This window comes from Ceratotherium simum, chromosome 37, assembly GCF_057802395.1.
Source record: "Ceratotherium simum simum isolate JZ-2026a chromosome 37, ASM5780239v1, whole genome shotgun sequence".
Lineage (NCBI taxonomy): Eukaryota > Metazoa > Chordata > Mammalia > Perissodactyla > Rhinocerotidae > Ceratotherium > Ceratotherium simum.
The window spans coordinates 8,687,126-8,700,959 of NC_141936.1; the positions used below are offsets into that span (position 1 = coordinate 8,687,126).

Consider the following 13,834-nt stretch of genomic DNA (forward strand, 5'->3'; position numbering starts at 1 on the left):
GAAGACTGGAAAAACCGTGGATTTTCCCACATAGGGAATACTATACAGTAGTGATGAATAAACTAAAGCTATGTGTATCAACACAGATAAATATAAAAATCATTATTAAAAGAAAAAAGCAAGCTGCAGAATACTATGCTGCATAATAAAAGCATGCTATCTTCAACACAAAATTTATAGCCCTATAAAATAAGACATTTATGGCATATGAATACACAAATATGTAATGAAAATATTAAAACATGAAAGAGAAAAGTAATCTACTTCACAGTAATCTCTGGGGAGGAAGAAAGGGGTACACTCCAGGCAGTCTCAACTGTATGAGAAATCTTATTTCTTAAAACAAAAAAAGACACAAATATATCATAATTTTAAGATCTGATATATCTGAATAACAAATATACTTGTGTTTTTAATATTTTCTGTACTTATCAATTTAAAATACTTCATAACAAAAATATTTTTAAGAAAAATTAAACCAAAATATAGCCAGATATCAATTTTTTTGAAAAAGAAATTTGTCAGTTTTGAAAAAGAACTTCTCAGCAATAACTGAACATAGGACCCTTTCTTTCCTGTGTACTCTTCACAGCAATAAATATCTTTTGGTCAATGAAAATATCTGCTGATGACCATGGATGATAGCAGATTTCAAGAAAAAATACAAAACTAGTCTGCTTTAGAAGAAACTATAAACAAAAATTGCTTATGAAAGTACAGGGCTGAAAATCACCAAAGATTAATATCATACCTTTCTTAGAACTTAACATAATTCTAATAGAGTTCTTTTAATAAGCTTTTCTTTCTTCATAGAGTGACTTCCTCATGCAAAATATGGCAAGTGTACAGGAAACACCCAGGGTTGTCACAAAAAGTAATGATGAAAACAGAGTGGTGATGGTTATACAACTCTGTGAATATACTAAAAAATAGTGAATTGTATACTTTAGAAGAGTAAATTTTATGGTATGTGAATTACATCTCAATAAAGCTGTTTTAAAAAAAAAAAGTGATGATGATTCTTCATTTAAAGTGACATTCCAGCATTCTGACACAGCTCTTATTTTTCCATTTTAATACAATCATGATTCAGTTCCTTAAAATCAGAAACTTTTATTTATCTTTGGACATAGTGAACTAGAAGAGGACAATACAAAATCTGCTACTTTCCAGCCCAAAAGTCTAACCTTCTTATAATATCATAAAAAAAAACTGGTGACAGAGAGCACATTTTTAAGCACATTGTAAGCTGAAGCTCTACATTGTCCTTTAGTGGCAGAATGCATTGGTGAGAATTCAGGTTGCCAATTACTTCTGAAAAACTACATTTCTCTGAAAAGAAGACCCTCCCCCCTCAAAAGAATAACTCTTTCTCTCTACTCTAAATAAGTTATAAGGGATGGTTCACATTGTCCTTAAAGATCTAGTAACATTTCTTTATCTCTACATAATAGTCAACAGTTTCAGATCTAAAGCAGAATCTAGTCAACTAAAAGAGAAGCATCCACAGAGTAAGAAACAGTAAGAAGGAAGCAGACCTGTGGAGATGCAGGATACTCCTAAGGGCCTAAGTAGTAATAGCTTCCTATTCTCATGCCTCAGCGGGAAAGAAGAAGGGTTTGACCTGAGGCTTAAAGCTAGGCACAAACCTGTTCTTCTTCTGTAAATGGTACAAGAGCCAACGGCGGCAGGGGCTCCTCCTGTAGGATAGGCAGAAATTCTTTATCCAGAAGATCTGAAGGTATCTGTATGACCAAACACATGACCATGAGATTACCGCTATCCCCCCAATTACAAGAAAATAAAACAAGAAAAAACATTCTTCTATCTGCTGCTGATTATTATAAATATATTATAAATATGTAGCTTATGAGCCACAATTAACTTTGGTGGTACTTACATATTCTGAGAGGGTCAAATAATAAAAACCCCAGTCACCCTCCCCATCCTCACATCAGACTACCACTTTTGGATCTGATATATAGCACTGACTCTGGGATTCTACAGTGCACAGTGGAAGAGTAAAAATCGCCACATTTAAGTCTAAATAGAGGTGGTAAGGAGTTTTACAAGCAATTGTATCTGTCCTTCACTAAAATTTGAGATTCTCAATCCATTAATAAAATTTAAAACAAAGCATATTTAAAAATTAGAAGGGGTCTGTCCAGTGCGTAGTGGTTAAGTTCCCACGCTCCACTTTGGCGGCCCAGGTTCGCAGGTTTGGATCCCAAGTGCAGACCTACACACCGCTCATCAAGCCACGCTGTGGTGGCATCCCATACACAAAATAGAGGAAGATGGGCACAGATGTTAGTTCAGGGCTAATCTTCCTCAGCAAAAAAGAGGAAGATTGGCAATGCATGTTAGCTCAGGGCCAATCTTCCTCATGAAAAAAAAAAAAACAGAAAATATTATTTCTCATTAGTCAGATACTAAAAGCACACTTTATACCGCTTGAGTTTTGATAAGTGGCACAAATGTGGTGTCACATTTTAAGATCTTCTCTCCACTAAAAATTTTATATTTAATTCAAAAAGGGAAAGAATAAGGGGGCCGGCCCAATGGCGTAGTAGTTAAGTACACGCGTTCCGCTTTGGCGGCCTGGGGTTCGCAGGTTCGGATCCTGGGTGTGGACCTACACACCACTTCTCAGGCCACGCTGTGGCAGCATTCCACATACAAAATAGAGGAATACTGACACAGATGTTAGCTCAGGGACCATCTTCTTCAAGCAAAAAGAGAAGACTGCCAACAGATGTTAGCTCAGGGCCAGTCCTCCTCACGAAAAAAAACTGGAAAGAACAAGAGAAGCAGCAACTCTTCTCGCTCCTAACTTCGCTCCTAACTTCTAGCCGGAAAGAAGAATAAGAGGTGCAATAAAGCAAAGGGAGAAATTCCTCCTTTCTCAGCCATCAAAACTGGGATAGGGGCCGGCCCGGTGGTGCAAGCAGTTAAGTGTGCGCGCTCCACTGCGGCGGCCCAGGGTTCACCGGTTCGGATCACGGGCACGCACCGCCGCATCACTTCGCAAGCCATGCTATGGCAGCCTCCCATATAAAGTGGAGGAAGATGGGCACGGATGTTAGCCCAGGGCCAGTCTTCCTCAGCAAAATAAGAGGAGGATTGGCAGATATTAGCACAGGGCTGATCTCCACGCAAAAAAAAAAAAAACTGGGATAGAGACAGACATGGAAGAGGTTAAGAGGAAATTAGCTAGACAAAGCATTAAGTGCTGACTATTCTCCTGTTTCCATGAAGCTTTCTACTCCAGTAACGAAATCTCAGGTCTTCTCTAAAATATACAGAGTGCATTATACTTAGGAAAGCCTCTGTTAACTACTGCAGGTTTCAAAGCAGGAAAAAAAGAATAAGGTAGAGAGAAAAAACTGTGGGTATTTCATGTATCAATACATCACTGTACATACCCTGAAAACTTATGCATAATTCTGAACTCTTTCCTACTTCCTTACCTTGTTGTCTTTAAGGAAAAGTGCTAACATTTCTTCTCTACCATAACGATAGTCTGCTAATTTATACTTCGGCAATGCTGGAGACAGAGGAGGGGATGTAATGCTCCCACCACTGGACAGAGCTCGGAGCCTAGAATAGGAAAGACACAGAATATAAAAATGAAGCATCAAATATTCTGGCACTATGAACTTTTTATTTTTATATAATATACTATAAAAATCTTCATTCTAGTTCTTTAAAAGAACAGAAAGAAATCCCATTATCTCAAAGTATCAAAGATTTTAGCTTTAATGCAACCTGCTATCATAGCACACGAAGAGAACAGTTCACTGAGAAATAACTAGACAACCATGTGGCAATTCTTCAACTTAAAAGGTATCGTGGCACATCCCTGAGAAGCCTAGAGGGTGAGGAGGGGACACTTTTTTCAAAATTATAAAAGTAACATGTGATTAAAACATAAGTGAGATATCACCTTACACCCATTATTAGATTAATAAAAATTAATAAATCTGACAATACCAGTTGTTTGGTAAGGATGTAAAACAAGGGAAAATCTCAGGGGCCAGCCTGGTGGCGCAAGCGGTTAAGTGCGCGCGCTCCGCTGCGGCGGCCTGGGGTTCGCCGGTTCGGATCCTGGGCGTGCACCGTCGCACTGCTTGGCAAGCCATGCTGTGGTGGCGTCCCATATAAAGTGGAGGAAGATGGGCACGGATGTTAGCCCAGGGCCAGTCTTCCTCAGCAAAAAAAGAGGAGGATTGGCAGATGTTAGCACAGGGCTGATCTCCTCACAAAAAAACAAAACAAACAAACAAACAAACAAACAAAAAAAAACGGGAAAATCTCAAGTAGTATTGGTGGGATTATAAATTGGAACAACCACTTCAAAGAATGACTTGGTAATATTTAATAAAATATTTAACAAAGTATGCTATACAAAAGAAAAAGCAAAATACAGAAAGAAGCTTGTAAAAAAGATACTTTTATATAATACATATAAACCTGCAAATAGGTTTATACTGTTTAAGAACACACAAAACGTAGCAAAAGCATAGAAACAAACATGAATTGACTAATACAAAATTCGGGATAAGGCTGTATCTGCAAAGGGAAGGAGAATATAAAGGGTGCTTTAATTATTCCTGCAATGTCTTTTCAGCTTGGAGCTGCGTACATGGATGTTTGTTACAATTTATACTTCTATATGCTTGCAATATTTCATAATCCATTTAATGGAAGCAATTAATGATCAGTTTAGAGAATGTGAAAATGCAGTGAAGAGGGAAGTACAAGGAGAAGAAATATAAAAGCTATATTCACTGCTAAGAAGAAAAAAATATATATATACTCTAAGCTGGTAATAGCAGTTGTCTCAACAAATGGAACTGGCGAAAGAAGAACATTTTGTTTAATTTTATAAGATATTTTTATAAAAAAAAGATTGGGGGGGATCTCAGCAAAAAATGGCAAGAGTAAGATCCTACTGGCACACTGTGTCAAACAGCAAGTGGGAAAACTACTTTGAGGAGTAGCTGATTATATGGGGCCTGCCCGAAGTTTCTACAGTCATACCAAGGGTAAAAGGGACCAAGCCGCTTTAACTCAGTAGTTTTGCCTAAAGGAAAATTCAACAGAAGCGTTAATAAAATATATCCCCAAAATTGCTAAGCTTTATTCACAAAAGCAAAAAAGAGGGGAATGATCTACCAATAACACATTAAAAACTATAAAGGCCAAGCACAGTAAATACTTGCATATTATTCAAAAATGCATAATAAATATAAAAATCAGTTTACACATAGAAAGTAATACAAAAAAAATAAAAGAAATATGTATTACGAAAGTGAGACCGTAGGGGTTTTTTTCAATGTTTCTATCTACTCTTTCCACTCATTTTTTTTAACATTTTATGGACATTTTGAACATACACAGAAGTACCAAGAAGAACATAATGAACTCCCATGTACCAATCACCCGGCCTCCAAACCAATAATCCATGGCCAATCCTGCTCCTGCTACCACCCCATCTAACCCTCCTTTGTTATTATTTTGAAGGAAATCTTTGAAGAAAAGTTATCATTTCATCTGTAAATATTTCAGATTGTTATCTCTAAAAGATAAGGATTTTTTTTAAAATCCTTATTTTGCTGATTTTCTCTGTGATATAATTTTTAACATGTTTCTCTGTTCTCTGCATTTCACATAAACTGGCAATTAGATGTTGAGACCTGATCAGATTTGGCAAGACTACTTCCACGTGGTGGTGTGTATCCACCAGGAGGCACACACTGCCTGGTTGGTTTTGTGAGGCTGGCAGTCCCTGAAGACCAATGTTTAGATCCCTAAGTTCACCATGGCTGCAGAGTGACTTTATTCTATCACCCCTTCTTTATTTATTAGTTGGAGTATTTCTACAAAGAGAAACTTTGCTCTTATACTATCTGGGATTGTTACCCAATAGTGTAGTTCATACAGGAAAGGAAGGAAAAAGTCTTCTTTCTTTTTATTAGTTTTCAAAATAACGACTTAGTTCACTAGCATCGTCCAATGGTAACAAATTATTTTTTATTAACATATTTCAATTCACTACAATTATTCTTAACAACGCTCAAACTGTCTCATCTTCAACCAATGGGAGACTGTTCAACCAGTGGGAGGTTGGCTCCCGGGTCCTTTTGACACAACCCTAGTAGTCTTGAACAGCTTCTTTTCTATCTGGTATGTCAAAATGTTCCAGGCTCAGCTTGTATTATTTCTTGCCTCAGACCTAGAATCAACCATTTCTCCAGGGAGCCTGACTCTCTTTAGTGTATATAAAGACCACAATCTGGCTGCTAGGGGTGCTCACTGCTACTGGGTTGGTCCTTTGTTTCCTTTCCAATTATCCTTGGACTCAGAGGTCAGTTAGTCCAACTCCTATAAAACAGGTTAAAAACTAGGTAGGAAAACAATATGCCCAGGAAGGAGTGACCCAACCACCACTGAAGGACCTTCCAGAAAACTGCTTTCCATCAAATTCATGTAAAGTTGGACTCTTCCCAACTTTTTCTTTGAAAAAGTGGAATTAATATCCACTGAGAACTGAGACGGGTAATTTTACGTATACATTACCTCATTTAATCTCATCTAAGCTTCACAACAATTCTAATATAACAGATGAGAAAAATGAAACCGAGGGTTAAACAACCTGCTCACAGTCACAGCCAGCAGAACAAAGATTCAATCCTAGGTTTTTATGCCTAAAAAGACCAAGATCTTTCCAACGATGTCTCAATTTTTTATTTAAAATAGCCAAGGTTTATTCTGCCAAACATTAACTGTAAAATATACATATATATTTTTAGAAATTATTTTAAAATATTTTTCTTATACCGAGTCAATATGCTCCCCAATAGTTTCTACCACTGGAGGGCTCATCTAAGTGCTCTTTCAAGTGAAAATCATTCCAGTATTGGTAAATAGTTACTAGTCTCACCAGACTTTCCTTCTCATGGCCCAACATCGCTACTTTCTTCATCTGTTCATCACAAAGTTTCAAATCCACTCACCACCCTGGTTCCCTTCCAATGAACCCCTCCTCAAGGGCTTTCCAATGCTGGAGACAGAACACTTCTTACAGGCACCAGACCTATTAAGAGTAACATGACCAGAGTGCATTCTTAAGAGATTCCTCTAGCTACTATGAAGAGAATGCGCTCTACTGAATAATCAACATATCTTACTCCAAGTCCCTCTTTACCTACAGATATTTAGGTAATATCCCTCCCTAAAAGCCCACCACTGATCTTTAACTCCTCTAGGATCTTGCTCCATACAACCGTCTCCTAGAGAAATTCAACTCTATTTGCTTTCCTCTCAGTCTCTAAATAATGTATCTAAGAATGATTTAGAACTCCTTTAGGGAAGGCCCCTTGGCTTGGTGGTTAAATGCACGCGCTCCGCTGCTGGCGGCCCGGGTTCAGATCCCGGGCGGGCACTGACACACCGCTTCTCCGGCCGTGCTGAGGCCGTGTCCCACATACAGCAACTCGAAGGATGTGCAACTGTGACATACAACTATCTACAGGGGCTTTGGGGAAAAAAAGGAGGAGGACTGGCAATGGATGTTAGCTCAGAGCCGGTCTTCCTCAGCAAAAGGAGGAGGATTAGCATGGATGTTAGCTCAGGGCCGATCTTCCTCACAAAAAAAAAAGAAAGAAAGAAAAAAAAAGCACTCCTTTAACGCAGCATCCTCCTCTAGCTATGTGCACTGCTCATCTTTGCACTCCTTTTAACGCAGCATCCTCCTCTAGCTATGTGCACTGCTCATCTTTCCTCATCTGACCTCTCCCCTAAGGAGTCAGGCTTTCATACACCTGCCCAAAACCCTACTCATCAGCTTATTCATCCCAACTCCCTTCATCACCTGTACAGTCATGCATCACTTAACGAGGGGGATACATTCTGAGAAATGCGTTAGGCTATTTCGTCATTGTACGAACATCAGAGTGTAATTACACAAACCTAGATGGTATAGCCTACTACACACCTAGGCTATATGGTACTAATCTTACAGGACTGCATATACCGTTGTATATGCAGTCCATCATTGACTGAAACATCATTACGTGGCACGACTGTATTCCCAAAGGCAGGTAAGAACACCAGCATCTACTCAGCCACTGGATTAAGAGTCTGGAAATCATCATTTACTCCTCACTTTCTACCATCTCCCATACCCAATTACTATGTCCCACCAGTTTTAAATCCTAAATCTCTCAAGCCATGCCCTAATCAACTATTTCTTACCTGGACTGCTGCAACACCATCCTAAAGGATCTAACTAGGCACAGTCCATTCTCCACACTACTAGAAGTTATTTATTTCAAATGCAAATCTGAATAAAACGCTCTCTCATATCAATTCTTCATTGGCACACAATAACCAAATAAAATCAAAGCTTCTTAACATAAAAGGGCTGCCTCCAAACTCATCTCTCCCATGCTTCGCATTACAATAAAGGCAAACGTCTTGGCGTTTCTCTCTTAAACCTGAAGTTTCTTGTCCCCTTGTCTTTACATGTGCCCTTTCTGCTCCCAGGAATATTTTTTCTAACCATGTTCACCTGCAGGGAGGGAGGGACTGCTGGGGAGAAGAGAGGTTAACTAGAAAGGAGGAGAGGAAGAAACGACAGGAGGAGGATGGGAGATTGGAAAGAGAGAAGCAGAGGGAAAAGGAGAGTGATGTAGATCCTCAGCATCTTGGCTAGCCACAAGTACCTGTCCAGCCTTCATGGAACTAATTGGCTAGGGAAGAAAAAGCTAATAAACAGTCATACAAATAGACATACAGCTATTGAAGGATTTTGGAGAAAACTTGATCCAATTTACATTTTAAGATTACTCTGGCTGCTGTGGACAGAACAATTAGAAGGAAATTAAGAATGGGAGCCAGGAAACACCAGGAGGTCACTGCTCTAAAAGTTTATGTCAAAGAACGTGGTGGCTTACACTAGGGTGGTAGCAATGAAGAGGGAGAGAAATGAACAGATTCAAGAGATATTTTGGAGATGGAATTGACACAACATTGTGATGGACCAGATGTAGGGACACAGAAGTAAAAGAAAATATCTAGGATAACTCCAAGACTTCTGGCTTGAGCAAATGGGCACACTGTGATATTAAGACGAAATAAAAAGGGCAAAACTCATGAGCTCAGTTTTAGAAAAGTATGAAGGATGAGAAAGCTACAGGCATCAAATAAGCAGCTGAACAGCCTACACTTGCATTCTACCTCCTTCACAGCACTGACAGCACAGTGCAATTGCTGAGTGTCAGCTTCCCCAGGAAATAATTCAAAAGTAGGTACTATGCCATTTTATCCTTGTTGCCTCAGCATCTAATCCAAGATACAGAACATATGAGGCACTTGATAAAAATGTTTTCTAAACAAATCTTAATATTCTTTTCTAACATACACCCCTGGATAACATCTAATTTACTATCCCTTCAGATTGCATAGATATCTTTTATTCTTTTTGAGAACTGGGATTATTAATGCATTCTATCCTCCAGAACATCTCTCACCTTCCCCACAATTCCACAAAGATTATGGACAGTAACCTAGCCATCTCAGATTTGCATTCTCTTGCCCTGACTTTCCCCTCGTAACACTTGAATACCTTCACTCAACAAACATTTATTAAGTGTATATGTTCAGTACACTAAGCTAAACAATGGGCTCACCAAAACTGAGAAATATAGTGCCTTTCTTAATGGAATTAGTTATTTTCTGAGAGAGGTAAACACATATCAAGAGACACACCATGAAGTCATGACTACTTTAACACAGGTATAAACAAAATGCCTCACTCTTTTTTGCAAGGAAAGACCTGGGAAAACTTCCTAAGGCCGCTGAGATGAAATAGAGGAAACTCCTTTGGAATTTCCTTGGCTCCTTCCCTAAAAAGCCAGGTAACTGTCTGCAATTATTCCCCCTATAATAAATTCCTTTATTATCTAGACTTATCTGAGCAGATTTTTGATCTTCAAAATAAAATAAATACATAAATAAAACAAGTATAATGAATTTTTGTTTTTTAAATGTCTTGAAGTATACATACAAACATCTGCAAAAACATCAAAAAAAAAAGAATAGGAGGATACAAATCAAAATGTTAACAACAGTTCTTCGGGTGGTACGATTAAGGGTAACTTGGATCTTTTCTTTTTCCTTTTGTCTGACAGTTGTTTTTTTCTCTTATTTTTTTTTTTTTTTTTTTTTTTTGTGAGGAGGACCAGCCCTGAGCTAACATCCAATGCCAATCCTCCTCTTTTTTGCTGAGGAAGACTGGCCCTGGGCTAACATCCATGCCCATCTTCCTCCACTTTATATGGGACGCCGCCACAGCATGGCTTAACAAGCGGTGCGTCGGTGCGCACCCGGGATGCGAACCGGCAAACCCCGGGCCACCGCAGCGGAACGCGCGCACCCAACCGCCTGCGCCACCGGGCCGGCCCCTCTCTTATGGTTTTTTTTGTGTGTGAGAGGAAGATCAGCCCTGAGCTAACATCCATGCTAATCCACCTCTTTTTGCTGAGGAAGACCGGCTCTGAGCTAACATCCATCTATTGCCAATCCTCCTCCTGTTTTTTTTTCCCCCCAAAGCCCCAGTAGATAGTTCTATGTTATAGTTGCACATCCTTCTAGTTGCTGTATGTGGGACACGGTCTCAGCATGGCCGGAGAAGCGGTGCGTCGGTGTGCGCCCGGGATCCAAATCCGGGCCGCCAGTAGCGGAGCGCGCGCGCTTAACCGCTAAGCCACGGGGCCGGCCCTCTTTTTTCTTTGTACTACTGTTTCCTCCAAGGTTTTCTGGAATGAGCTTGAATTATTTTGTTACTGGGACTAACAACAAAAAATTCTAAAAAACCTAAATCTACCAGATTTAGAAATTAAAAAAAAAAAAATTCTTACAGTAGTACTTAGTGTTTTGTCAAGGGTGAAGTAAACAGGTAGGGGTGGGAATTAAATTTGTATAATCCTTCTGGTGGTCAACCTGTCATATATCATCCAAAGCCTTAAAAATGAAATTTTTGATTTCATAAGTCCACTTCCTAGAAATTATTCCAAAGTAAATAATCAGCAATACAAACAAAACTGTTCAGGGATCTGGATAAATATTTACAATAGCAAAACATTACAAACAACTTTACTTTCTAACCATTCATTCATTCATTTCACAAATATTTATTGAGTCCTACTATGTGCCAAGCACTGAAGATACAGCAGTGAACAAACTGTACAAAAATCAAGACCAAAGTACCTGCCATCAATGGGGTGCACAGTCTAGTGGGGACTAGAGGATGGGATATAACTAATAAAGAAAATAAAGGAGCAAAATATTTGGCATATTATGTTTTGATCTAGACCATGAAGAAAAAAATAAACAGAGAAGGGAGATACGGAGTAAGGGGGAGGTGTTATATATTTGGTCAGGAAAGGTCTAAGGTGGTGACATTTGAGTAATGACTTGAGTAAAAACTATTGTTTTATACTTAGAAATGATTTACTTCTCTATTATGTAATACATTTCTTTATTCTAAATATAAAGATAGGCTAAGACCTAAGGATTCTGCAGACCTACCTCAAAAAGTCCATGCTTAAAGGCATTCCTGGTCTGTCTCTACCACAATTTTTAATGCTCTCCTATCTTCACTACTGTCCCAGGTATAAATAAATCTCTTCATTTTATCCATCTTTTACTGAACACTATGTTTTGCATCATTATAAAAATGATAATCTTAGTAAATAGAATATAGTATCACTAAATGTTTCTGTATGGCTCAGAGTTACACACAGATTCAATGTAATCACTCTAAGCTTTGATTCTCAAGTATTGTGGACACAGCGCCTCACCTCAAATTTCACAATGAATGTAATGTTACATGCAGAAAAACACAGCAGCAGTGTCTATTCATACGGCAGCTTTCTAGCTCAGGGTTGAGTGAGTTACGGGTCTCACATATTCTCTTTGCCAAAAAGAATACTGACAGATGGTACAAAGAAGGCAATCTGCCTGCTTAGACCTCCACTCCCCAGTTTATCAGCATTTCAGATGACTGAGGGAAGGCTCCTAAACTAATGCCCGCAGGGTAACAATTAAGTAAAGCTACTGCTTAAGCATGGGATTGGTAACCATCTTTTGCTCAAGTTACCTCAATTCAAATTCTGTATAAAATGCTGGGCTGATCAAACAAAACACCATCAAACAAAACCTGAGAGTACCAATGAAGAGGATGTGTACAACGCTATTGACAGACTGGGTCAATGACACACTGAAGTGACTTTAGGAACCCATGGTTTAGGGCAGGGGCCAACAAACTTTTTTCTATAAAGGGCCAGAGAATAAATATTTAAGCTTTTTGAGCCAGATGGACTCTGTTGTAACTACTCAACCTTGCCACCGTAATGTGAAAGCAGCCAGATAATATGGAAACGAACGGGTGTGGCTGTGTTCCAATAAAACTTTACTTACAAAAACTTTATTTACAGTCCCACGGGCCATAGTTTGTCAACCCATGGTATAGGGCATCAGCGGGTTTCTTTTTTCTTTTGTTTTGGCTAAATTCCTGGTGTTGCCTCTTTTTGTTACCTCTTACTAGAGGGATATTGAAAAAAAAAAACCTCCTTAAATTAGCTGATGATTTTAATCATGTTTTTACAAAGAAAGAGACATGAGGGTGTGTAAATACAAAAGAGAAGCAGTTATTACAAATTCTAGATAAAGGCAGAGAGCTACACACAAAATAGCTTACAAAGTAAGCTATACGAATTTAAATCCACCTGGTAAAGAAGTTAATAAGATGTGAATAAAGATTTAGCTACAAGAATGTTCATCAAAAATATTTTTATAATAATGAAAAAGTGAGAACACATCCTATATAAGCTACATCTAGAAAACTAGTTAAATAAATGATGGTACCTCCATACAATGCAACCATTTAAGATAATAGAAAATATTTATTGATAAAAAAGATGTTTTTACTGAACAACAAAAAAACAAACAACCCGATCAAAAAATGGGCAGAGGAAATGAACAGACACTTCTCCAAAGAAGATACACAGATGGCCAATAGGCACATGAAAAGATGTTCAACATCACTAATCATCAGGGAAATGCAAATCAAAACAACACTAAGATATCACCTCATGCCCCTTAGAATGGCTATAATCACCAAGACAAAAAACAACAAATGCTGGAGAGGATGTGGAGAAACAGGAACCCTCATACACAGCTGGTGGGAATGCAAACTGGTGCAGCCTCTATGGAAAACGGTATGGAGATTCCTCAAAGAATTAAAAATAGAAATACTCTATGGTCCAGCTATCTCACTACTGGGAATCTATCCAATGAACCTGAAATCAACAATCCAGAGAGGACCTGAAATCAACAATCCAGAGAGGCTTATGCACCCCTATGTTCATTGCAGCATTATTCACTATAGCCAAGAAGCGGAAGCAACCTAAGTGTCCCTCGACTGATGACTGGATCAAGATGTGGTATATATATACAATGAAATACTACTCAGCCATAAAAAAAGACCAAATCGTCCCATTTGCAACAACATGGATGGGCCTGGAGGGTATTATGTTAAGCGAAATAACCCAGAAAGAGAAAGACAAATACTGTATGATCTCACTCATATGTGGAATATAAACCAACACATGGACAGAGAAAACTGTATTGTGGTTACCAGGGGCAATGGGGGTAGGGGGTGGGCACAAGGGGTGAAGGGAGACATATATATGGTGATGGACAAATAAAAATGTACAACCCAAAATTTCACCATGTTATAAACTACTAAAACATCAATTAAAAGAAA

The 13,834-nt window shown here is 38.6% G+C and overlaps 1 protein-coding gene across 7 annotated transcripts in view; it reads right to left on the bottom strand.

Moving 5' to 3' along the window:
* Positions 1-13,834, bottom strand: part of GIGYF2 (GRB10 interacting GYF protein 2) — a 137,074-nt gene that overhangs the window by 95,944 nt on the left and 27,296 nt on the right. For all 7 annotated transcript variants that reach the window (XM_087424676.1, XM_087424675.1, XM_087424678.1 and 4 more), the window contains 2 exons: positions 3,471-3,600; positions 1,650-1,745 (listed from right to left, as the gene is read on the bottom strand). In XM_087424676.1, coding sequence (XP_087280802.1) covers positions 1,650-1,745; positions 3,471-3,600 — 226 coding nt within the window. The remainder of the gene's footprint in view (positions 1-1,649; positions 1,746-3,470; positions 3,601-13,834) is intronic.